Source organism: Schistocerca cancellata, chromosome 1 (assembly GCF_023864275.1).
Source record: "Schistocerca cancellata isolate TAMUIC-IGC-003103 chromosome 1, iqSchCanc2.1, whole genome shotgun sequence".
Taxonomy (NCBI): Eukaryota; Metazoa; Arthropoda; class Insecta; order Orthoptera; family Acrididae; genus Schistocerca; species Schistocerca cancellata.
The window spans coordinates 596,642,052-596,666,633 of record NC_064626.1 but is presented as its reverse complement, the minus strand read 5'-3'; the positions used below and the strand labels follow the sequence as shown (position 1 = coordinate 596,666,633).

Here is a 24,582-nt window from a genome sequence, read left to right as displayed (position 1 = left end):
GACACCAATTTGCCTTCCCTCACTACCGACCTCATGTGCTCATTCGTTTTCATATAGCTTTTCAACTTTTCGCCTAGATATTTAATCGATGTGACAATGTTAAGCAGCTCATCACTAATACTATATTCTAACGTTACAAGACCTTTTCCTAAGCGTCTGTGTTAACCTACATTAACAGTTGCCGGGGGAGTGGTATGCCACCACTCCCCAGCCACAAAGATTGATGACCTCTTGCATAAGAGCTGAAGAAGCATGCAATGATGTACTCGTATTTGGCACCATACTTTAATTCTGTTTGGTGCGTATCCAGGATAGCACAATTGTCGCAGCCCAACCTCGCAGATCCGTCTACTACATTTTGCATCCTGTGCTCCCCCAAACCACCTACAGGTTTAATCACCTATTGCTCCTACAGTACTCGATACACACAGTATGTAAATTTTCGTTATGTGGTGTCTTTTCCTGTGTTACAGCTGTGATGGCCAGCAGGCTATACCACTGCATGAAAGCAACAAATGAGCTAGCTTCCTGATATTTATACCTGACGATTAATTCTACTTCATTGTAAACCACGTTTCCTTTCTTTTCACTGGAGCTTAGCAGGCCGAGAACGCCTGACGGAATTGCTATGTTGGCAGGTGGAGCGACTGCGGGCAGCCGTCGGCAGCGGGGGCGGAGGCGGCGTGGGCGCTGGGGCGCCCGACACAACCAAACAGCGCCAGACCACGCTCTAAGGGGCGGAACTCCGCGGGTGGCGCTCTGGGGGCGGAGCTCTGGAGGCGGCGGAGGCGGCCGACGCTGCGCGGCGCGCTGGCGGCTCAGCTGGAGGCACAACACTGCTCTTCCTGTCGCTCCCTGCTATAAGGGACTACTCACGTCAACACTAGCGTCATCCTTTCGAAGATCTCATATCGCTACACCGAGCAAAACAGCGTTCTATAAACGACTAGAACCTATACCATTTGCTGCAGAAACGCACCCGATCGCTGAGCTGTCTCTACTTACTGCTGAAACAAGACAGTGACTCATGTCTGGATCCACTCCATACAAGAATACCATCTGACATAAAGTGAAGAGTCAGAGTAGCCTTGGAAGTTTCCGTGGTAGCCGTCTGCCTTTTTTGGCAGCACAGTTTTTTGCCGAACGAAACAAACGTCTCATTACATTATTATTCGCTTGATAGGCACATATGCTCAGCAACAAGCACCGCTTTTAAATGTTTCACTTTTCTCTTCACTAGCAGCCCATGTCCCCAGTTCGTCAGTTTTGTCTTGCGACAGTAATCTCACATCATTGTAGGTATTCAGTGGGAATTACATTTGCAAGTACCAGTAGATAACTACCGTACTTTTTTCTATTGTTTACAAGTAGCATATGAACACGATGTATCTTCCAAATAATTTCTCATTGCAGGTAACTTTTTGGGTATTCCTGAACTGCGCTAGGCCCTTTTACTGAATTCCCTGAACCTACCAACCTATTATTAAATCTACTCGTCCAAAGGCACAACTTTTCCTGTCCTTGCTCTTGATTCATGAGACTGTGATCTTCCTCTTCCATATAAAGGAATCTATTATCAATGCAATTTCCTTTCAGCTTTGCCCGTATGAATATTTTTTGTTGTCAGTACTATAATTCTATTTAGTACCAAAACCCAGAGATGTGTGGTAGTTTAAACAGCAAACACAGTGTCACTTAGCACTGAAAATGTTCTGCTTTGAGACGCACTGCAGATCGATCATATATTATTTCTGAAATACTTTGTTTTCTAAATTTTCCCGAAGTTATACATTGTCAACAGTATTTGATTAAATTCCAGAAATAGGGCTATCTAGGTTGAAAAGCTTCTCTTCAATATTTACGTGGGAGTTGTGAGGGATGAATGATAGAGGAGAAAGCGTGTTTCGTTAATCAGAAAGCTATAACGGAAAAGGACACTTGGCGCTTCTCCAAGGGAACTTAAAGTAACTGTGTTCCTTTTGTAGCCTTGAAGAACTGAGGCGTCACTGACCAGTTTTGTTGGATACATTACTTTTACGAAAAATAAGAAGAACTGAATTTTATTAGAAAACGAGAAAACGATATGAATCTATGAACTATTTATTCACATCATGGAACTAAGCGCAGAATAATTTCAGTAGTCGGCAGACTTATAACATTTAAGTTGCAGGGTTAAGTGTCCACTTTCAGTATACCCAATCGGCTAAGTGTCCTGAAACATGGTGCCCTGTGCTGCCACACTTCTTTTAGACATTTAACAAGAGCAATACAGAACGTTAAATGTTTACAGAAATCGAGCCAGCACTTTCAGTCGTAACTGTGAGGAAGCGGGTAAGTTTCTGCAGATCTGAAGCACAAAAGCTGTCTCCTCCAGACACGCCGCAGCCCGTTCTCTGCCTCCGCACTTTGATGAACGCCGCCGAATGCTCTTCTGTGCCCTCTTCCAGTAATCCTCTGCTTCACCCCACCCTTTTCCGTTAAGAATGTAATGAACGGCGTTAAGTCTGCTTTACCCTTTCTTGTTTACAGCACAAGGACTAATTGGACGTGTTTCTGGAGAAAGGTTAGGACTCTCTCACGTAAATGACGTTTAATGTGTACGGTACCCGACAACAGGCTTTACCTGGCTGCTCGCGTGTTACATTTACTCTCGTACCAATTATTCCCGATATCTGACAGCCACGAGCATCACTCGTTGTATCCTGTGTCCCATATTTATTCGAGACACCACAACGCCAGAAGCATAGTGCCCCGCGGCTATTCACAACTCCTAGGAAATCTACTGGTGCTGAGAGTAGTTTTTCAGCGTTTATCTGCAAACACCATCACCATTAGACAAAAGAAGCGCGTAGCGTGTACAGCGCTGTGATGCGTAGTTCGTCGTGTAAGCGCCATCAGTATGATCTTGCAACGACCAATACGACCCACCCTCATACTGGAGCATCAGTATTAGTGTTGTTACAGTAACAACGCGGTGTAGCCGTGTATAACGTATATTTTGTGTGTGATATTACAAAGGAATTATATATATATATAATTGTAGTAGTGAGCTGCACATAGTGGCAGGGACTCTGTGTGCTTTGCGCTGCAGCAGACAGCTAGCTACGGGGCAGCGCAGTGACGTTGACTCAGTCTCCACTTAGTGCAGCCAGCTACCACGTCGTGGCACTTGCTTGTGTCACTCGTACAGACTCACCTGCTCTCGGGCTCCAACTACTGAAAGCGGTGCATGGCGTAATTGCTTCGCTGAAAGAAAGAATAACTACTTAGGCATCGACTGCTGTTTTACGGTCTCCCGCCGATATCGCGAATCGAATAATGTCTCCTCCGTGTGGTCCAGTGATTCTCTCTCGTTCCAGTCTTGCTAACAGTCAGACGTGAAATTTGTTCGTACCGTATTTAACACGTACAGGGAAAGTTCGTTAAAGTGCGGTTGCCAGAATTAAAGGAGGCTACCTTTCAGGAAAATACAGAGATTGTCATGAGGGAGTGCCGTGTCTCAGAGTATTAAACTACAATCTCTCTGACTACTTAAACTGCAAGTGCATCAGTGACTGCCACGCATTAAGAATAAATTTTATTTTTAATTGCCGTCTCATCAAAAAATTAGAGCTCTTACCAATTTCCACGGTTATCGGCAGAAAGGCAGCCCTACTGTGGCTTTGGATCCGTCTGGAGTCATACAACTTACGTACGTTCAGCTGAGGAAGACTGCTTGAAAAGCTGTCCCCTGTCGTTTTTGCTGATGACATAAACGTGAAACTGGTAATAGCTGAAAAACCTGTTTGGGCTTATTGCTAAAAATGAATTTCTTTCCATTCTGAGAGTGGTACACATCATTTTGGCAATATTAATTCTTCTACTCCTACTGCCACATCGAGTATGTTAAGAATCCTTTTACCTGTAACGAATGGCTAAACATCGATCGGTCATCAAAATCAAGCAACTTTTTGTCAGAAATACACCTATATGCACCTCTTATGTCGAATATTCAAATTATAATAATTCATAGTGATGTTATTCAGATGTTGTAAGTTTATTCGTTTCTGAGTATGCTTTCACGTACGGGTCTGACAATATTCATAGAGTTATTATTTTGAACATGATAGTTCAACGCTCAGGTAATACTTGAAATGAAGACGTGCTTGAATGGATAACAGACTAAAGAAACGCATAAGAAGTCTTGTCAGGAGTTATAGGTTAATGGAAAGTTTGCTACGATCTCCATAAATAAACACCATAATACTGCAAGCAGAGTAATGGGGACAAGCAAAGAATGGAATATGTCAAAGAGATTATTGAGGATGTTATAGTCGGTGCTTAAATATTAAAAGATTAGTATTATATAGATGGAGTTTGAGGACAGCATCAAACCAGTCAAACAAAAAGTTTTTACTATTTTCGTTATCACATTTTAGAAATGAGCTGCTTTTCAACTGAAAAGCTCTGTTGCAATTTAAGTAGCTTTCAGGTATAAGATGGACGAAATAAAGCAATAAGAATGTGTTCTGTACCTGGTGAGATACTCAGCTGCATGCCCTTGTCACTCTCGTACGCATAAAGTGAAAATGTTAAAGCAGTGAAAGTTAACAGTAATTGCTAAGACACAAGAAGAAGAACTTGGAAATGAAGAAACTAATAAATACGTACAAAAAAATCTGGGCCCTTACTATTAGCTTTTGATGCACAGCTGTCGCCGAACTGAAAGGTGCAGTAAGGGCGGTGTTATAGCGTCCAGGTTTCGTAAACGGTTTCGTCGAGAATTATTCAGTGGCTTTACAACCTCCAAAACGCATTTCCTAATTAACTTTGTCTGTTGTTTCTTGCCACAACTCCCAACCTATACAAAACTTTTCTGTCATTTGCTTGACCGATAAACAGCAGTTATGGAGTTCTTGATGCGACATTCCCGAGAGCAGAGCGGTCGGCTGTGCAGCGTGCAGCGTGCAGCCCACAGCTGAGAAATGCTATGCCTGACTGTAGCGCCCCGGAGTCCACGCGTGTCTGCTGCGGCCGGCACTCGACTTGTTAATGTGGATGTTTTATTTTTGTTGTAAACATTGGATGTCTATTCTGAATACTAGGCTGAGTGTTGTTAAAGGCTATAATTAATAATACGAACGTTTATATTTGATTTGCTGTTGTGAATATGGATGTCTTTACGAGCTTCTGTGTATTCTAGAATTATTGTATGTGGAGTAGTTGTTAAAAAAAAGAAATTTAATATGGTGTGTCAACTGTATCTATTGCCTGATATAATAATGTTGTCTTGTTAGTTACAGTGCTCTTTAAGGGAAAAAAAAATATTTGTACATGTATTAACTGTGCTTCGTGGGCTGCCTTGAAGGATTTCACTGTATTAGATTGTCATTTTTCAAGTACTACGAAAGGTTCTGCATCGAAAATTAATGACAGAGAATAAAATACAGCTCATTAACTTTGATTAAAGGCCCAGAAACTTATTAGAACCATTACTCTGTGAAATGCAGTTTTAGAAAGAGACGACTATCCATTACGGGACATTAGGGTGCAGCATTTCCGGGTCCAAAAATGATGGTGCAGCCCACGACAGCGACAATCGATTCATACAGCAATATTATCAAATATCAGAGGTTATTTAAAAAAGCCTTGACGTTTTACGATCTCTCGATGTGTTTTGTCAATGTTGTTACTCTCCGAGCAATTAAAGTGTGTAGATTTTCACTTGACTGTGGTTCTGTTATAAAGTAAAATAATGTTCAGGAATATATCAGTGTTCAGGTTGAGAGGTTTATAAGAGATAATGCGTATGCCAGATGTTTTGTTGCAGATAGTTTGCCTAAAGACGAATCTGGCTGCGCCAGATGGAGTTTCTGTAAAGAGTTTTCTATTTACTGTTACATGTTATTTCTGCTGCAGGCGGTTTGTTGCTGAAGATTTATGAGTTGTTAGAGCTTAGGAGAACATGACTATTTAGACAGAGTGTTGGTTTAGTTAGAGTGCACGAGTGTGTTTGTCTGTTACCGAAGAGCAACGTCTTACGGTACGCACAAGAATTTGGCCTGATACACAGGTGCTGGCAGTCGTAACAAGAAACTTAATTTCCCGGGAATAGCTTGGAGATAGCAATAGCGACAACTTCGTGCATCTAATATACTTTGAAAGCTGCAGATTGAACGCCTGTGTAGGCTACAGCCACGCGATAATCTCCTTGTGATTAAATGGCTGCCCCTAAGCACAAGTTTTACCTTACACTCTGTATGATGTTACTGCCCTCATAGGCACCTTAGTAATCAAAACAACAGTACGTGCAAGGAGAACGTCATAACATCATTTTGCCCCTGTAACTGACTGATCACTGCTTGTCATTTCCCGTTATTTGTTAGAGCGAAAGTAATGTAGAGAGAGAAACGTCTTATTATTTTGTTATTTTTAGAACACAATGGAAGATAGGGTGAACGCAGAACAAATTAAACGGCAAAATTTGAGAAACCGTTATGATGCAAAGGAACGGAAGCGTGATAGATATAAGAGCTTGATGTTTGTAAACAGTGGTTTTGCAGTGTCCACTGTCGTAGGACTTTGTAGTACACCAGAATGAAACCTAATGGATACATTATATTCGTAGCTCTATAACAAGAAATACAGCATAAGGGAACTGCGTGAGGAGACAGCAGTAGCCATATTGCGAGTAGCAGTCGCGGTAGAAGCCTGCCTCATAACTGCAGAATTGAGTCCGGGACTAAAGCAAGCGACATAGGTGTGCAGTAGCTAGCACAACCGCCGCACACGAGCAATTGCACAGGGCAGCAGGTGACCCGCAAACGGCCGATAGGGCTGAGGTGGCGTTCGTAGGTCGTGGCATCCTACTTCACGTTGCGGGATGCGTGCTGCCAGGCATCCAGTAGCAAGTAGGAGGTACAGATATGGCCATAACATGTGCAAGCACCGAATTCTGTTGTTGGTATAATGACATTAGCAGATAATGTGAAATAAGAATTCTCCTCTTCTTCCTGTTTTTACTTTTGTGATAGTCTTCTCAAAAAGAATTAAAAAACTGCCCACGTATTCTCGGATACTGTCGTATTATATTAATGTTGAAAAACACAGCATTGTACAAAATATTTATCTTTTTATTTTTCTCATAAAAATGGATGTGTTTATATATAAAAAGTACAAAATACATAAAATAACAGTCATGGCTACACTAACTTTTTTCTATTTATCGTTCAGTTGTTACTTGGAGAAACGAGCAGCTCTTTACCTTTAGCTGAAACGATTTTGAAAATTCCAGCTGACAAAAACTTTGTTTCTATTTTTTAAAGAGAAAACACGTAGCACTACCTCAGTTTGTAATGACTTGCTGTCGTTTCTCTAAGGTAACAACCGATTATTTAGCGCCATACTTCCAATAACTTATTCGTGCTTCGGACTACAAATGCTCAAAGTCATGAGACTGAAGCAGTCCACAGAGCTGGCTGGTGAACAGTACGCTATTCTGTTTTCAGAACTACGTCTCGTATTGGAGCCTACGCAAGACAATTTCAACTGAGAAAACATCGGTTTGGATTGCTACAGACACGAAGCTAAGCTTCTGTTGTCTTCAGAACACTACACTGTGAAAAATCTTTGGAGATATATAAATAACACTTAAACAGTTGCCAGTCTCCCTTCTTTGTACTTGTCTCACTTCCGTGCAGGATGGTAGAAGACCGTAATAAAATGATATTTTATTATTAGAGAGAAAAAAATAAGCAAAATTCCAACTGTTTCGTTTTTGGCCCAGCTGAATGTGAAAATGTTACCTTCGCAGAAATTACGAGGAGTAAAGAGTAAGCTTTTTTAAAGGAAACGTAGCCGAATTCTTAAATGTAATGAGGAGCATACAGGTACCATGCATTTTGTCAGGAAACGCATTGCTTAAGACATGGCGATTAGATCAACAATCATTTCTCAACACTCATGATAATAAGGCAGCTTCCTGTTATGGCAAAGATGGAGGTTGAACACTCTTCAAAGAAGCGCAATCGGAATGGCAAAGAGGCGGCTACCAGTTGAGACTGGATTCTAGTAGACATATCCTCCATTGCTGGCATACGCCTGGCCTCCACCTCCACTTCCTCCACCGTGTCCGCCTCCACCGCCGCCTCCGCTGTAACCTCCGCCGCCACCTCCACTGTATCCTCCGCCACCACCATTGCTGTATCCTCCACCGCCACCACTGCTGTATCCTCCGCCGCCACCACTGCTGTATCCTCCACCTCCTCCGTTGCTGTATCCTCCGCCTCCACCTCCGTGTCCTCCGCCACCACCGCTGCTGTACCCGCCGCCACCTCCATTACCTCCGCTGTACCCTCCTCCACCACCACTGTACCCACCAGCGCCTCCACCTCCACTGCCAAAGGAAGGTGCACCATAACTAGAAGAAAGGCCGCCTCCGCCGCCACCACCACTACTAGAGAATGACGACGAGAAACTGGAAGATGATGAACCTGAGCCCAAGGATGGTGCACCATAACTGGATGATGGAGCAGATCCAAAACTACCACCGCCAAATGATCCACCACCTCCGCCAAACGATCCACCACCGCCGCCAAATGATCCACCTCCAGATGAAGGAGCTCCATAGCTTGATGACGGGGTCTTGGCAGGAGCACTGTAGCTAGACGATAGCGACGATCCAAAGGATGCACCACCGCCTCCAAAAGACCCACCGCCGCCGAATGATCCGCCACCAGCTGAGGGTGCTCCATAGCTGGATGATAGGCTGCCTCCTCCTCCACCGCCTCCGAAAGATCCACCTCCGAAAGATCCACCTCCAAAAGATCCGCCACCAGCTGAGGGTGCTCCATAGCTGGATGATAGGCTGCCTCCTCCTCCACCGCCGCCAAATGATCCACCTCCCGATGATGGTGCTCCATAGCTAGACGATGGCGCAGAAGCAAATCCGCCGCTGCTACCACCGCCGAATGATCCACCGCCACCACCAAAGGATGCGCCCCCGAAGGAGCCACCACCCGACGAGGGTGCACCATAGCTAGATGAGGGAGCTGAAGCTATCGATCCACCGCCAAAAGAACCACCTCCGAAAGATCCACCTCCAAAGGATCCGCCGCCGAAGGAACCGCCGCCAGAAGACGGAGCACCGTAGCTGCTCGACGGGCGAGACTTTCCGCCTCCACCTCCGCCTCCGCCTCCACCGCCGAATCCCCCGTGGCTTTTCCCGCGTCCACCACCGTTGCCAAAGCCTCCTCCTCCTCCTCCAAATGATGGTGCACCGTACATGCTGGATGGCCGGGAAGGCCCGGCGGGTGCTCCATAGCTGCTCGACGGTTTCCCGCCTCCTCCACCAAATCCACCGCCTCCGAAGCCACCGCCCCCAAATCCTCCGCCTCCAAAACCACCGCCACCTCCGCCGAAGCCGCCGCCGCCGCCACCACCTGCAGAAGGCGCTCCGTACATGGAAGACGGCCGGGAAGGTGCTCCGTAGCTCGTCAGTGGCGCTGTGGACAGAAGAGCAATGGATGAAAACTGGCAATGGAAAACGTGCATAAATCATTCCGACTGGTCCCACAACATAAATATCTCCAGAAGGTGATTTCTTTTTTGTGCACGTTTAGCTTTATACAAAAATTGCAAGCTTTACATTAAGACAAGACAAGATGGAAGATGGAAGATACTGAGAAACTAATCAAGCTCTCTCGTCTCTAAAGAAACCGAAAGGAATTCACTTGAAGCTGTTTGCGAAAAACTAGGGAAATCTCATTATGATGGCTAGAGGAGGATTTATCCGAAATATTCAAGTGTCTTGCTCCAGGCTGACGTAACACACTACACTTAAGTAGTGGTAGCGGTGATAAGTTCCTGTGGTACCAAACTGCTGAGATCATCGGTCCCTAGGCTTACACACCACTTAACCTAACTTAAACTAACCTACGCTAAGGACAACACATACACCCATCGAACCTCCGACAGGGGGAGCCGCGCGAACCGTGGCAAGTCGCCTGAGACCTCGTGGCTATCCCGCGTGGCTACACTTAAGTCCAATACAATTTGGGCGTACAGAATAATGTTAAAAAAATGAACGAATGTTGTAACCTATCAATTACAATTACAGTAAGACACTTTTTGTATTTATCTAGGGTGTGTATTTCGCAAGTCGGACTCGTACGCAACAAATTAACTGAAACAGTATCTTGGAAACCTGTTCACATTATTTCAAAACACAAGGGACAGTAAAACGAAAACAAGAAAAATGGAGAAAAGTAAGTAAATTGCTTATTATCTCAGAAGTAATGACCATAAATGTTAATATATACATTTATACCACTGGAGGCAAGGAAATCAGTGCCTTCATGGAAAAATGTTTGCGCTTGTCTACGGAACCATAATTGCACCAAGGCGTGCACGTCATTGTCCGAAGCAAATCAGCAGCCACGAACGTCTTTCCTCAGGGCTCCAAGAAAGTGTAAATCGCATAGGGAGGGATCAGGACTATATGCAGGATGTATAACGCTTCCCAATGAAAATTCTGCGCATTGTGGGCCCGCCCACATATTGCCAACGTTGTTTCGAGTACGCTAGAGAAGCTTCTCTGCGAAGCCGTTAGCTCCATTCAGTCCCAGTCCCTTCCCACGCGATTTCCATAACTTTGGAATCCTGAAGAAAAACTTTCGTGGCCGTCGATTAGGTTCGTACGAAGAGGGCACGCCTGTGTACAATTATGTTTCCGTAGACAACCAAGTGGGATTAAGGTATTAATTGTTATTGCTATTACTTTCGAAATAACAAACAGTTTACTTACTTTTTACATCTGTCTCATTTTCATTTGACTGCCTCTCCTACCTGCCACGAAGAAGGCCAATGTTGCAGGAATACTGCACGGTAACTTGATCATCACATGATAAGGACAAAATCTATATATCATCATTCAAAGTGAAACTTTGCAGCTGTTTATGGAACCAGTGAAATAAAATGCAAACCTTTGTGAAAAAAGAGCTATAGAAGTAGAAAAGCGTAAACCAAAAGAATGCCGTCCAATAGCTTGTTCGACCGATTTCTTGCTCTGTATCGATAATAAAGTGAAATAATGTGTGTGTGTGTGTGTGTGTGTGTGTGTGTGTGTGTGTGTGTGCGTGTGTGGAGAGGGGGGCCGTGCGGTTGGACACACAAAGACGCACATAAAGAAGACACATAATCGAAAAACTGAAGGTGTGTTCTAGCACTAAGGCAGAGTCATCGAAAACAAATTATGAAATTGTAATGTGATTGGTTACAAGTTAATGTTCATACTTCAATGCACGACTACAAGGCTTCATAAGAGCCTCAAATATTTACGGAAGATATTATCCACAGCAGCAAGGAAAGGAGGCTGCATATGCTTGCAGATTCAATACACGAGTTGGCTTCAAAGGCGCGATAATTCTACGGAAATACGTGTAAGCAGGTATTCTGTGACTGCCGTCTTTGTTTGTTATGTCAGCAAAAGCCTTATTTCCTCACATGTCTCTCACCTAACTTTGGGTTGTAAATCGAACAGAAGTAATTCACAAACTGTGTTAATCAGCTGAGTCGACAACACCAACTTCCTTGTGTTTATGTTGGAACCCCGATACTAGTATCACTTTGTAGCTCGGAAAGAGTAAATGGAGTGACGTGACAGTGGCTACAGATTTTCTTTGTTGGCTACACAAAACTCACATATTAAGATATTCAAGACAGTAATATACATATTTCTAGAAGTTCAAATCTTCTGCAGACACGTTTAAGATTGTTATTACTACCTGTATATAATTTTATCGAGTAAGCTATGGACTTGTTTGAAAATAAAATGTATTTTTGGTGTCTGCGTCCTGACATCATCTGTAGATGTTTTCCAACGTCTATGTGAACACATAGATGTACTGTTTGCAACTACAGCCGCCGCTACTGGAGTTTTGCAGACGCACCAGCGCGCGACGCCATGGAGACGACACATGCGGGTACTTTCTCGTTGCTTTCTCCCGCGTTATCGGCAGCGCCTGCACAGCTCGCTAACTGGCGTGGTTACGCACTTGCTTTCTTTGCTGATAGCGACCGCAGACAGCTGCGTGGCACTGCGTAAGTGCCAGGCACTTCCTTTCGGTAATTGTCTAAAGAGGAATTTCACTGTGATAATGTGCTGAGTTTTATCTTGAACAAAGTAAGGGCAATATGAAATGCGAGTAAGTGCGTTATTGGAAATTCTCGGCTGTAGAGCTATACTTCCGAAAGAGAAATAAGGGAACCCACGACTTCAGTTGGTCACAATTACGGGAACAAGTTTATCCCTCGACGAAATTACTTCAGCATCCAGTGTTCAAGCTGAAATTTAAGATACGAATATTGAAAAATGGTTCAAATGGCTCTGAGCACTATGGGACTCAACTGCTGAGGTCATTAGTCCCCTAGAACTTAGAACTAATTAAACCTAACTAACCTAAGGACATCACAAACATCCATGCCCGAGGCAGGATTCGAACCTGCGACCGTAGCGGTCTTGCGGTTCCAGACTGCAGCGCCTTTAACCGCACGGCCACTTCGGCCGGCTACGAATATTGAGATCTGCCTCCTTTTCACACGGGAAGCTAAGGTGGATTAGGAAATTCATCACTGGATAAAGCTGCGTACTTGACATCGAATCGACATCTCTGGTTGGCAGTGCTGCTTCCCAGGCGGGACATACGAGACAGATCACAGACTCAGTCAGCCAGTACGTCTTCGCAGCGTTCTAAACTTCACAGAGATACAATGATGAGCCAAAACATTATGCCCACCTCTAGGATGAGTGCCTCCTGGCAGTGTTGCGGACATATGACGAGGAAAGAATGTAAGCGGAGAGATACAAACGGGCAGTCATTATACCGAGGGGACGGGCCATAAATGCTGAAATCCTCTGATACAAGCGTTTTTGATAAAGGGCGCATTACTGTGACGCTGCGGGTGGAAATGAGAATCTCTGAAACTGCTTAGTTGGTCGGTTTTTCGCATACTACTGTCGTGAGCACCCATGGAGAGTGGTAGATAGATGGCGAAATAACGAGCAGGTCTTGTGGTATTCGACGTACAGGTCTCATCACAAATCGTAGCGGTCGGAGCATCCCCCGCTGTGTAGTCCAGAATAGGCAGTGATCTGAGACAGATCTGAGGACAGCGTACAATGCTGGTACAGGCACAAGTGTTTCGGAGCATTTCGTTCGAAGTTCATTGTTGAACACGGAGCTGCGCATCACACGACCTCTTCGTGTACCTGTGTTAATCCAACGACATCGTCAGTTACAAATGCAGTGGGGACGGCATCACTGAGTTTTCACCGTGAATCTATACAGGTAGAAACGTGTCGCTTGTCGAGCGAATCCCATTTCTTGTTACACCAGGTCATTGGTTGGCTCCTTACACGCCGTCATCCAGGCGAATGGCTGCTTGAAACGTGCACCATTTCACAGATGCAGGCCTATATGAGCAGAATTTTTCTATGGGGTACATTGAGTTGAGCTTCTATGGGACGTATGCTTGTACTCGACTACACAGTGACAGCAGTCAACTACGTGAACATTATTGGGAACATCTTTTCTGATGACGATGGTGTCTTCCAGGAGGGTAAAATTCCGCAACACAAGGCCAGAATCTTGCTGCAATGGTTTGAGAAACATGATAGTGAACTCATACTGATGTCTTAGCCAGAAAATGCCTCTGATCTGTACTCAATGGAACACATACTGGGCGCCAACGGCGTGCTCACAAACCACCGCCACGTAGTTTAGTGACCTGTGAATAGAAATCTGGTGGCATACACTACAGGAAACCCATCAGGGACTTGTAGAATTCCTGCCAAGCACAATCGCTGCTGTACTGTGTTTTAAAAGTGGACCAGCACGTTATTAAACAAGTGGTCATAATGTTGTGGCTCATCAGAGTATCTTTCTAGTCTGTCATCCAAAGCATACGTTCCGAAGTGGAGTGAAAGTTTCACTCTGGAAAAAATCTTTGGACCGTCATGAAGAAGCTTCTCGCCATTCCATGTCCCTCAAACTTGAGATACTTCGTCGTCCACTGTCACCGCTCCTTCAGCAGTGTTTACTACAAATTTCCTAAAATGACATATTCAAATTTTAACTTAACTGCGAGACCCACACGGAACAATGTCTCGTACTTATTAAGCTCCTCGTATGTATTCAAACAGAGGTTCAAAATTATGGCTGGTACACAATGACGATGACGATACCAGCGATACCTTACTAAACGAGAATGCCAGTAGGAAAAGAAAACCAATACAGAGCAGGTACATCTTAACGAGACGCTGTTACATTTGACAGTGTTCGTCTGAAACCTTTTAACTTCTGAGAGTAAGGCGTTTTAGATTATTTCTGACATTTTTTACCTACAGAACCGTGATACTGAGAATCCTGATGCCTTTCTGCAACATGGACACTTCCAATTTAGAAACACACACGTTTCGTTTAACTGTAGGTACCAATGGTGGCATTTAGTGTACCTATATCAGAGTTTTTCCCATATGAATACCCTTTACAGTTGTCGTTTCCTTTCTAACGACGCCACAGTTTTCAACGCGAACTTCACTAATATGATCTATTAAATCTACAGTTCATGACAAACTCTTACAGTTCTCATCATAGTTTGACGATTTAGACAGATAACGTTAGGCAGGCAGAGTTTCTGTAACAGTTCGAGGATTGATCTCTAGCTACGCAGCAGAATCAGTAAAACAGCACTGTAGAACATACACACCTATCGACATTTTTTTGTGCTTATGTGGGCCATAAGAACAATCCATCTGATAATCTAATGAATATAGCTTGAACCTTTACTTTTCGTATTCCTATTCGCAGGCTTAGTCGTCATGTTTGTTCATGCATACAACAAGTATTGTTCAGTCAATGGCCAGAACTATTTGAAGAAGAATGTGACGTTGTCTAACAACGCACAAAGTTTTACCGTAAATGACAACGGGGACGGGAACCTGCAGACTTATATTCTGTATGTACTCACCATCTCTGCGTACGAGGCGTCTGCTGCCGTACCCGAAGACTTCAGCGGACGACGCCAGGAGGCAGCACAAGGCCAGCAGCGTCTGAAACAGTCATCACGTGCCTTCGTCAGTAGGTGTTCTGTGTGGTTTCATTTCGCTGCTTGTTTTTTGTTTTCCTATTGGTCTACCTAGCACTCTTCCTAGTATGTATTACTTTTTCAGAAAGCAGTCAACGCATCGGAGACTCCGTGTGCTTTACCCAGCAAGTCAGTGGATGCCGATATCATGTGGATGATAGTGGTATGAGATTGTGCAATTCATTGTCGTGTGTATGATTCGTGAGATGAGAGGCTTGTGAACGTGGAGTCCCGGTGCTGGAAGATAGCCCACTCATTTCAATCATTTCTTTAATGTGGCACCACAGGGACAGCTGACCGTAACGTGTCATATATCTTCACTCCATAAGAAATTATGCAGCGGAATACGGTCCGTTGTCACCCGAGACATATAAATATTTTCCGTTAACAGGGTTCTAATGCACTGCCTCCGAGTCGACGGAGACTTCGAATAGGGGTTCACGTAAATTTAGATGTTCTTAAAGAAAGTAAATGCTACAAAGTGTAAATTTAAGGAAGTCGGAAAACAAAAATATTTATTTCATAATTTCGTTTGTTAAAACAGAAAAACAAGCTGTTAGTGTTTCTAAAAGCTTTTTTTTTTTCAGACGCTGCCAACGATTAATGTGTGAAGGAAGTGTTTGGTGTAGGCCGTATAGAAATAGTTGGGTACAGATGTTTAGGAATACACGTATTTGACAACTAGTTACTATTTTCTGTTAACTAAAGATTAGATCTTTATCATAAAGAAATCTGTAGAATTTAGCGTGAGTTGACACCCGTGAGATTGTCAGATCCGTGTTTTATATACGGATGAGGGAGTCGATTAAGCTGTCATCAACAAAGGCCATCTACTTTAGGTCAAAAGCATATACACAACATTGTGCCGTGTATAAGAGTGCTGAATCATTGATACAGACAGAGTTAAAATTAAAATCTGAAAATGTTCCAAAGATATTTAGACCTATCCCAGTCTGAAATATAGAATATATATTCGCATAACAAGTGATATTCCTTGTGGAATATTTTGACGAAAGTTATATTTGAAAAATTTTGTACCTGCTCTTAACGAAAGACGTTAAATTTTGTACTGAAAGAGCGAAACGAGCAGCATGTTTACTGAACCTTCAGCTTAAAAAGAAAAACCCTAATGCTGTTGAGTTCGTTTCATAATTTATGTTGTATAAGACTTTCCTAAAGTACTCCGAACTAGTGACAAGTCTTGGACACTTGTCAGTTCATTACTCATTTTATTAAAACACAGTGGCGCTGCATGTGTCACAACTTTCCACCATAGCCCTCGACTTTCACTTAAGTTAAAACTAACGACATTGCGTTCAGCATTTTCCGTCGTGGTTTCGCTGGACGATCTTCTTAGGCTCATGTTCCGAACAGGGGTACACTCACAGAGACGTACTGTAGATTTAACTCTTAATGTTCCTCGGTGGCGACTCGAAGGGAGTCAGGAAACGCACCAGTAAAACACAGCTTCTAGTGTGAATTTCCTGACAAACTGAAGTATTGTCGACTCGAGGACGGTTCGGCTGTTCTGCTAGGACCGTGGATCACCAGTAACTATACGTATGTTTCAACGTGACACCCCCTCCGGGCGGCCACTTGGCACTACCAAGAGGGCAGACCATCGTGTTCGCCGTATGGCTCTGGCATATCGTACTGCATCTGCAGCAGCCATTTCAGCAGCGGTTGGAACCAAAGTGACACAACGAACTGGTAGAAACAGATTACTTCAAAGACAGTTTCTGGTCAGACGGCCTATAGCGTGAGTTCTATTGGTCCTAAACCACCGTCGTTTGCGACTTCAGTGGTGTCGAGCGAGAGCTCATTGGAGAGAAGAATGGAGGCCTGTTATGTTTTCTGATGAATGTCCGTTCATCTTCCATGCCAGTGATGGCCCTGTGTTGGTTAAAAGGAGGCTAGTTGAAGGCGTACAACCAACCTGTCTGCGTGTTACACACTGGACCAACACCTGGAGTAAGGGTCTGCGGTACGATTTCGTACGATAGCAGGAGCACTCTCGTGTTTGTGCCACGCACCCTGACTGAAAATTTGAACATCAGTCTGGTGATTCAACCTGTTGTGTTGCCAATCACGACCAGCGTTCCAGGGGTGTTTTCCAACAGGATAACGTTCGCCACCATATTGCTGTTATAACCCAACATGCTCTTCAGAGTATCAACATGTTGACATGCACCGCTCGGTTACGAGATCTCTCTCCAATCGAGCACATATAGGACATCATCGTACGACAACTCCAGTGTCATCCGCAAACAGCATTAACCATACCTGTATTGAGAGATCAAGTCTAACAGGCTTCGAACTACATCCCACAAACTGACAACCGCCACCTCTAAAACACAATGCTTGTATGCTTTTATCGATTCTGGCGGTCACGCCGGCTATTAATGCACCAGCATTTGACATTTGCAACGGCTTATCTCACGCTTGCATTAACCTGTGATCTTGCAATGTTAATCACTTAAATATGTTACCTGGACAAATGAATTCCCGAAATTTCATCACTCTACTTTAATTATGTTTCGGTGTTGCAGTTTTTTTGGTCAGTGTAGGTCCACCGAGAGACTGATGGACCGTAGACTGATAAAACAATAGCTCAGGTCTTGAAAATGGCCACATTTCGGCCACGACGGGGGTTTACAAATTTCTTCAGGTTTGTCATATCCAGCTGAAGCCACTGATTGATGATTAGATCCCGTAGAGCTACTAAATTGGGGAGGTATTGATTGATGCCTTTCAGAAATGGCTCTAAGCATTAAGGGACTTAACATCTGATGTCATCAATCCGCTAGACTTAGAACTACTTAAACCTAACTATCCTAAGGACATCACCCACATCCATGCCCGAGGCAGGATTAGAAACTGCGACCGTGGCAGCCACCTGGTTCCGGACTGAAGCGCCTCGAACCGCTCGGCCACAGCATCCGGCTTGATACCTTTCAAAAGTGGCTCAGACAGTTTCTCTATGGTTGGAATCGGCTGAAATAGTGAATTAGTGGAGATGCGACATGGTGTCTGAGTGATCGTCTTACTGTTGTTGCCATCTTGGAAGAGTCTTCGTGAAGGTGTAGAAGAAAAGGATCAGTGCTCACCGAGAACATAGAAAAAAACATGGTGGTTTATATTCACCGTAACCTGAATGAATGGACCAATTCACCTCCAGCCACCACCCACACGCGGCGGTTTAAACGCCTTATTGGTCCGGCGGTGCACTCAGCTCCTTACATAATTTGACGAGAGGGAAAACTGTGATGCCTCACCACAATGCACGCGTCTAGTCAGCTGCAGTACAACTTCTGTGTTTTTTTGAACTACTGAAAATTGTAACCTTATATGCCAGTGCGAGCAGTATCCTTTTGCGAGGTACTCGTATGTCCGTTGTATACCGTTCCTGTCGCAATGTTCTTTGGCAAACTGGTTGAGATGGACTTACATTCACATAGAGCAAAATTTTTGTCGGCTTTGAAAAGTCATTGACGAAGCGTAACACTCGTTTCCGTTCTCTGTCGGTTAGGACAGTTCTGCGCCATGTTACATGCCTTCGACTAGTACACAACTCCTTGTAGACGAGTCGCACAGATTCCATTGATACCCAAATAAATCGGAGAACTTCATTTACCCTTGGTTCATGGGCACGATCAAACATGCTACCATCTTTCTTCTATTCTTCCATGTCTTCACGCCGACCCATCTTATTGCACTGTTCCACGCATTCGAAACACCGTTTGGGGTCTACCACTTTTACTTCAATGTTGGACCGTCACAGGACCGCTTGTTACCAGTAAAACACCTTCTACAGGTCTCTAGTGTTCTCTCTTAGGTGGGGTGACGAATGTTTTGTCTGGACAGCTGGTAACGTCATTAGAGACAAAATACGAGCTCATACTGGGGGAGGATGAAGAAAGCAATTCGAAAGAATCATCGGGACATACTTCTGTAGAAATCTAAGAAAATCAGCGGAAAATTAACACTGAATGACCGTAAGTGTATTTCAAACACTTAGGAGTTTCAGCAACTGTGCCACTTCCCTCGGTCCCTAGGTATAGCTCGGAACAAACAAAACGCTTCTGTAACAAGTAAATGTCTAGTCGAACGATATAGTTATTAATTTATAGGATAAATATAACTAAAGAACAACGTCGGCTTTCGCACATGTTAAACTGTTGTGTGTGCCACACACCTCTCTTTAGGGGAGAAGTTTTTATCGACATTTCAAAAATATAACGAAATGAGTCGAATTTGATCTGTCATCGCAATTCGATTTCGGCAGAAGTGCCACAACTATAAATGTGGTAAGATGGACAGTACCTGCTCTCTGAGGAGTTTTACGCCAGTTTTGACAGTTTAACTTTGCTGTACATGCTGCTCATCCGTGCAACGACATTGCGGGTCTAGTAAATTTGTCACACGTATAGCAACGTGACTTTGGAGATTTCGCACTAACCGCAGGTACGTAAATCTTTCCGGCTCGTTCGTGCCACTGCAACTCGCGCTCTCAGTGACCCACTGACCGACAAGAGTGACAGTGCTCGCACCTGCGGTTAGGCAGACCCGCAACGCGGCAAACCGCGAGCCTCTGTTTACGACCGGAGTCGCCTGCTTGCGGTCGCTAACCCCGACACAGTGAAGCTGTAGGAGCACCAGCTTCTCTTATGATGGGTTAATACTGAGATTAGGGAAAGCATTTCACGAGCTTGTTACACGTAGTTACCTATGAGAGACCTCTTGTAGGCTACATCAAGGTTTGTATTAAGATTGTTGCTGAACAGTGAGATGCGTAAGTTCAGACATCATTAGAAAGTGAAGTCTTTGTATTTCTGACTCGTTAGTGGCTTGGGTTGCTATCGAGCGATGTTAGTGGCGTACCCCATAATCCGAATGAAAGTTTTTTACCACATGCACATGAACGAAAATGCTGCGAACTGGAATAGTGTCAATAGATCACCTGCGAAGTCTTATCCTAACAATCGTATGTTCCTCAGCTTGTGTAATAGCTAGCTAGCTGCAGCTTATAACTATTTATAGGAATAATTTATGATTTTTCCCTGATTTAACGATAGTTTTTAGACACATGGTACTAAACCATATAGTAAACCAGTCGTATCGTTTGATTTCGAGACCTAAATTTCAGTTAGTAGCTGTTGAGGTTGGTAACGGTAACGGTACTTATCAGTAACATGTATTGCAGGCGGGACCTTCGACTGATACGTATGCCTGATTCTAGGCACTGAGGTGCACAGAGGTTCTCAGACGGTAACTTGGGGTATCTCGGCAACCAGCATTTAATGTAGCCTTGCAAAACAGCTAACACATGAAAACGAGGTAGGAATATACTGAAACGTTCACCAAGGTGTTCCGCGTTCTGCTAAAGTACTTGTGGAAACGAGAGAGATAGAGCATTATTAAGACTCTGGGCTCGTACTGGCGAGGACAGCGGTTAAAATCTACAACCGTCCGTACAGACATAGATTTTCCGTGTTTCCGAAAGTAAGACAAACGTTGGAATGATGCCTCAAAAAAAAAAAAAAAAAAAAAAAACCATTTTCTTCCCCAACCGAACTTGCTCTCCGTTTCCAACCACCCCATCGTCGACAGGACTTAAAGCTCTATTTGCGCTTCTATCGCAGACTGCGAAGTACTAGACAGACACTACTCTGCCACTTCCTGTCCTGCGTTAAGCATACACTACAGAATTTTAATGTTGAAAAATCGCTGTCTGTGAGGTCCTCTTATTCAACAGACTACGAATATGTTCGACTTGTTTAAGGTTTGGAGAATGAGCTCGTGGTGGTCTTGTTGAAAGTTCTACCTCTACCGCCTGTAGGCTGATTTGGGGGAAACAATGGACAGCCTCCGTCAGAAAGATGGGTCATGATTAGCATCTGCGTTCAGAGCTGCGTTATACCTACGACCGCATCGTTAGCGACGCCAGTGGACAATTCTAGCTCCAGTATAGTCCAAATCTACAACTATACACCGCAATCCACCTAATAACGTATGGCAAACGGTATTTGAGGTGCCATTATCAGCTTCCATTCGCAACCTTGAGAACGTGTCTGCGTAGGTATACTTATGAGATGTAGTTCCAATTATTTTCACGTCGTGGTCATTTAGGAAGACACAGCTAGAGGAAACAATACATTTCCCGACTCTCGAAATTTCAGCTGTAAAGCCTCTCTTCTAGCGTCTGCCACCGGAGCAGATCCGTAAAGCTAAACGATCTCAAGGTGGAACGTGCCATTCTCCATTGCATCTTCTCTGTCTACTTAATAGTGTACATACTTCAGTTGTGTGACTGGATATACACCGTAACTTTTGAATTGTCGTCTACAAAAGTCAAGCTGGTAACTGAGTCTCGCGGGATGTATACGAAGAATCGATTTCGAGAAGCGTAGCCTGTAGGTCGTATTTCATGTTCTGAAAAAATGTAGTCCACATGATATATTCTGGAAAAAAGAGTGGAAATATGTACTGTGCAGTAAATAAGTACTACAAGTTGACTACCATCCTGGCGCAGGTCTGACTCCAGCAGCTCCGTGGTTGAGCACATGTCGATTCCTACTCTGAAGGATGTCCACATGAGACAACAGGTCCAGGTTTTATCGAGAGTTTACAGGGCGCCTATGCGTTGTAGTGTGTTGTTTGTTATTGTGGTCTTCAATGGAAGGATGGTCTGTCGCAGTTCTCCACGCTGTTCTATCCTATCCTATCCATTTGAACCTGCATTACTGTATAAGCCCTGCTCTCCCTCACCAATGTTTACACTCCAAATTTCTCTCCATTACTAAACTGACGATTCCTTGACGCCTCAGGATGTGTATGTTTATAGTTGTGTGACTGAAACTACAAAATAACTCGCGACTAGGTGTCACTGGATGTGTAGGAAGAATCTATTCCCAAAACGTGTCGCTAGTAAACCATATCCCATGTGCTAGAAAGAGTATTATATTCCTATCATCAATGGTTGCATGCTAAAGTAATTATAAGAACATTGCAGCCCTGATGAAACACAGACGGCTTGTAAAATGGGCAGGTCGCTAGTGCGGACAAAAATGGACGGCCTTAGAAGCCCAGGGATTTTACTTTCTGCCAGGAGACCTCGAGGCACGCCAAAGAAATGGTGGAGAGATGGAATCCACGAGGAGTTGCTGCTGAGAGACAAGGAGGGTGACTGGCGACAGAACGCAGGAGAAAGAATCCAGTGGAAGAGGAGCAGTGTAGTTACGCGCAGTCCTCTGGGCCTCATTGCGCAAAGTAAGTAAGAAAGTAATTGGATCACTGGGTGTAAGTAGTGAGTGGTGCTCTGGCCGATACGCACGGCCCCCCCCATGTAGATTCCTGGTTTTTAGTGTGTGTCCATGTCAGAAGGTAGACCTCAGCCCTGCAGCAGAGTGGAGTTTAGGGCACAGAACTCAGAGGTCGGACTCACCATGCGCGGCGCGGCCATGTCTGTGAGCAGGAGAACGCGTTTCTGCTCTGGCTGGTGCGGTGCAGCTGCTGCTGGTGTGGCGCGGTTGCTCACCGACTGCCGAGAGCCCCGCGCCGCGCGCTTATATAGCGGCCGGAGAAAGTGTCGGGCGGCGCACATCTCCCGCCAGCAGGCAGCGCGCGATGCGATACACGCCTCTCACGGGGGCCACCGCCGCGCTGACCTCTTTGGTCAAAGCCTGGGATCCCTCCGCGTAACGCACCCACGCGCCTCATCGCTGCTGCCCTCCAACTGCTCCAGGATTGACACGGCATCTGGCGACTTACCAGGCTTCGTGGTCTTCTTCTTAGCTATATCGCACATAAACTCATTTGATGTAGAAAAATTTCCATGCCACGTAGAGTAGCAAATAACGATTTACTTATTGTGCGTATACACTATAGTAGGGAGAATACATGATTATATGTTGCAGAGGGCGGCTCGGCTGGGCATTGAACAAGCAATATCCAGGGAACTATGACAAGACCACTCTTGTTCCCTACACCAACTACATAATCTGACCGATAGAGTGAGTAGCAATCTACGACTGTTTGCTGATGACGCCGTAGTGTGGAGGGAAGAAGACGTTCTTTTCATATATAGATAAATCAGTTATATCAATTATTATTGTTTTCTCCATCTGTTGATGAAGTTTCGAGAAACGGCATTTGGGATAGACTGCAGATTTATCTTACTGGGATCACCTTACACCTGTCTCAAGGATCACGGAAACAAAAATGTAGCGATTAGGCACTGAAGACCAAGCGATAGTCGACAGACCGCCGTGTCATTCTGTCATTCATCATCGGATTCGGTATCGAGCGGCATGGGATCAGCACACTGCACTTCAGGGCGTTGGCGACGTTCCAACCTTGGAGCCGTTGCCTCTCTGTCAGGTAGCTCCTCAATTGGCATCACGAGGCTGAGTGCATCCCAGGTCCAGTCCTCCCACCAAGGAAAATCCCTGACAGTGCCAGGAATCGCACCCGGGTTCCCTGCAGAAGAGTCTGACTCGCTGACCACATGGCTATCCACGAAAACGCATAAGAGAAATAAGGGTTTGTACGGAAGTATATAGATAGTCGTTCGTTCTTCCCTAGCCCCATATGCACAGTGGCCTCTGTAGCATTCATCCAGATGTATCACGTGGTTATAATTAAAGTGCAGCTACTGAGAGAGATCTGGTGTGGGATGTAATAAACGTATGGCAGCGAAATCTGGCAAATATCCTCGAGCGTTAATGCGGACTCGATATATGCAGAAAGAAATGTAGTTTCAATTTTTGGCAGCAGATGCAAATCCTGCGCTGTGAATACAAAAGAGACGCTTAGAAACGTTTGTATATGTAATGGATTGGGAACCGTAAATATGCAGAAAAAGTCAAACAAGCGAAAGAGGCATAATGTTGATTTTTATTATTAACCACTGATTACGCAATCTTTTGAATATGAGCACCAGAAATGATGACGAGATGATGGATCCATAAAACAACTTGATCAACAGTTGCTCGCAGCATTTCCATACATAGTCACATGCGAAGAGTGCAGTGGCTCTTGGTGTTCAACACGCAGTTTGACAGTATCCCAAATTCGGTACTTCTGTTTATTCACTGCAACCTGCAGTGTAAATGTGTCTCGTTACTCCACAGAATATTGCCCGGACACATGTCACCAACTTCTAGCTGTGCCAGAAACTGAAGATCAAATTCAGTACGTTGTTACGGATCATGAGGTTTCAGTCACTGCATCGTCTTGATCTTGTACAGTTGCCAGTGTAAAATTGACCGCAAAACATTCCGTACTGTTGACCATAGGATGGATATTTCTCGTGACACTGCAGGAGCACTAGCTCCACCCGGGGCACGGGCTATATGTTCAGTTACAGCAGTAGCAACCTCGCCAATAACTTCCAGCGGGATAGGGGATAGGACGACCTCCTCTTCCAGGTGCCACAACAGGCTCACCCGTATTTTCGAA

General features: G+C 44.5%; 2 protein-coding genes across 2 annotated transcripts in view; one reads left to right on the top strand and one right to left on the bottom strand.

Annotated features, from left to right (window-relative positions):
• LOC126182131 (high-affinity choline transporter 1) overlaps positions 1–7,174 on the top strand; it is a 337,466-nt gene extending 330,292 nt beyond the window's left edge. Inside the window, exon 13 of the mRNA XM_049924826.1 lies at positions 639–7,174. Coding sequence (XP_049780783.1) covers positions 639–734 — 96 coding nt within the window. The 3' untranslated portion in view covers positions 735–7,174. The remainder of the gene's footprint in view (positions 1–638) is intronic.
• An 872-nt stretch (positions 7,175–8,046) lies between these two features.
• Positions 8,047–22,726, bottom strand: LOC126088971 (loricrin-like). Its single transcript, XM_049906878.1, has 6 exons — positions 22,568–22,726; positions 15,007–15,088; positions 9,222–9,482; positions 8,694–9,173; positions 8,529–8,585; positions 8,047–8,369 (listed from the first exon to the last, which is right to left on the bottom strand). The coding sequence occupies exons 1-6, from the start codon at positions 22,724–22,726 to the stop codon at positions 8,047–8,049; spliced, it is 1,362 nt and encodes a 453-aa protein (XP_049762835.1).
• Positions 22,727–24,582: the final 1,856 nt, after the last annotated feature.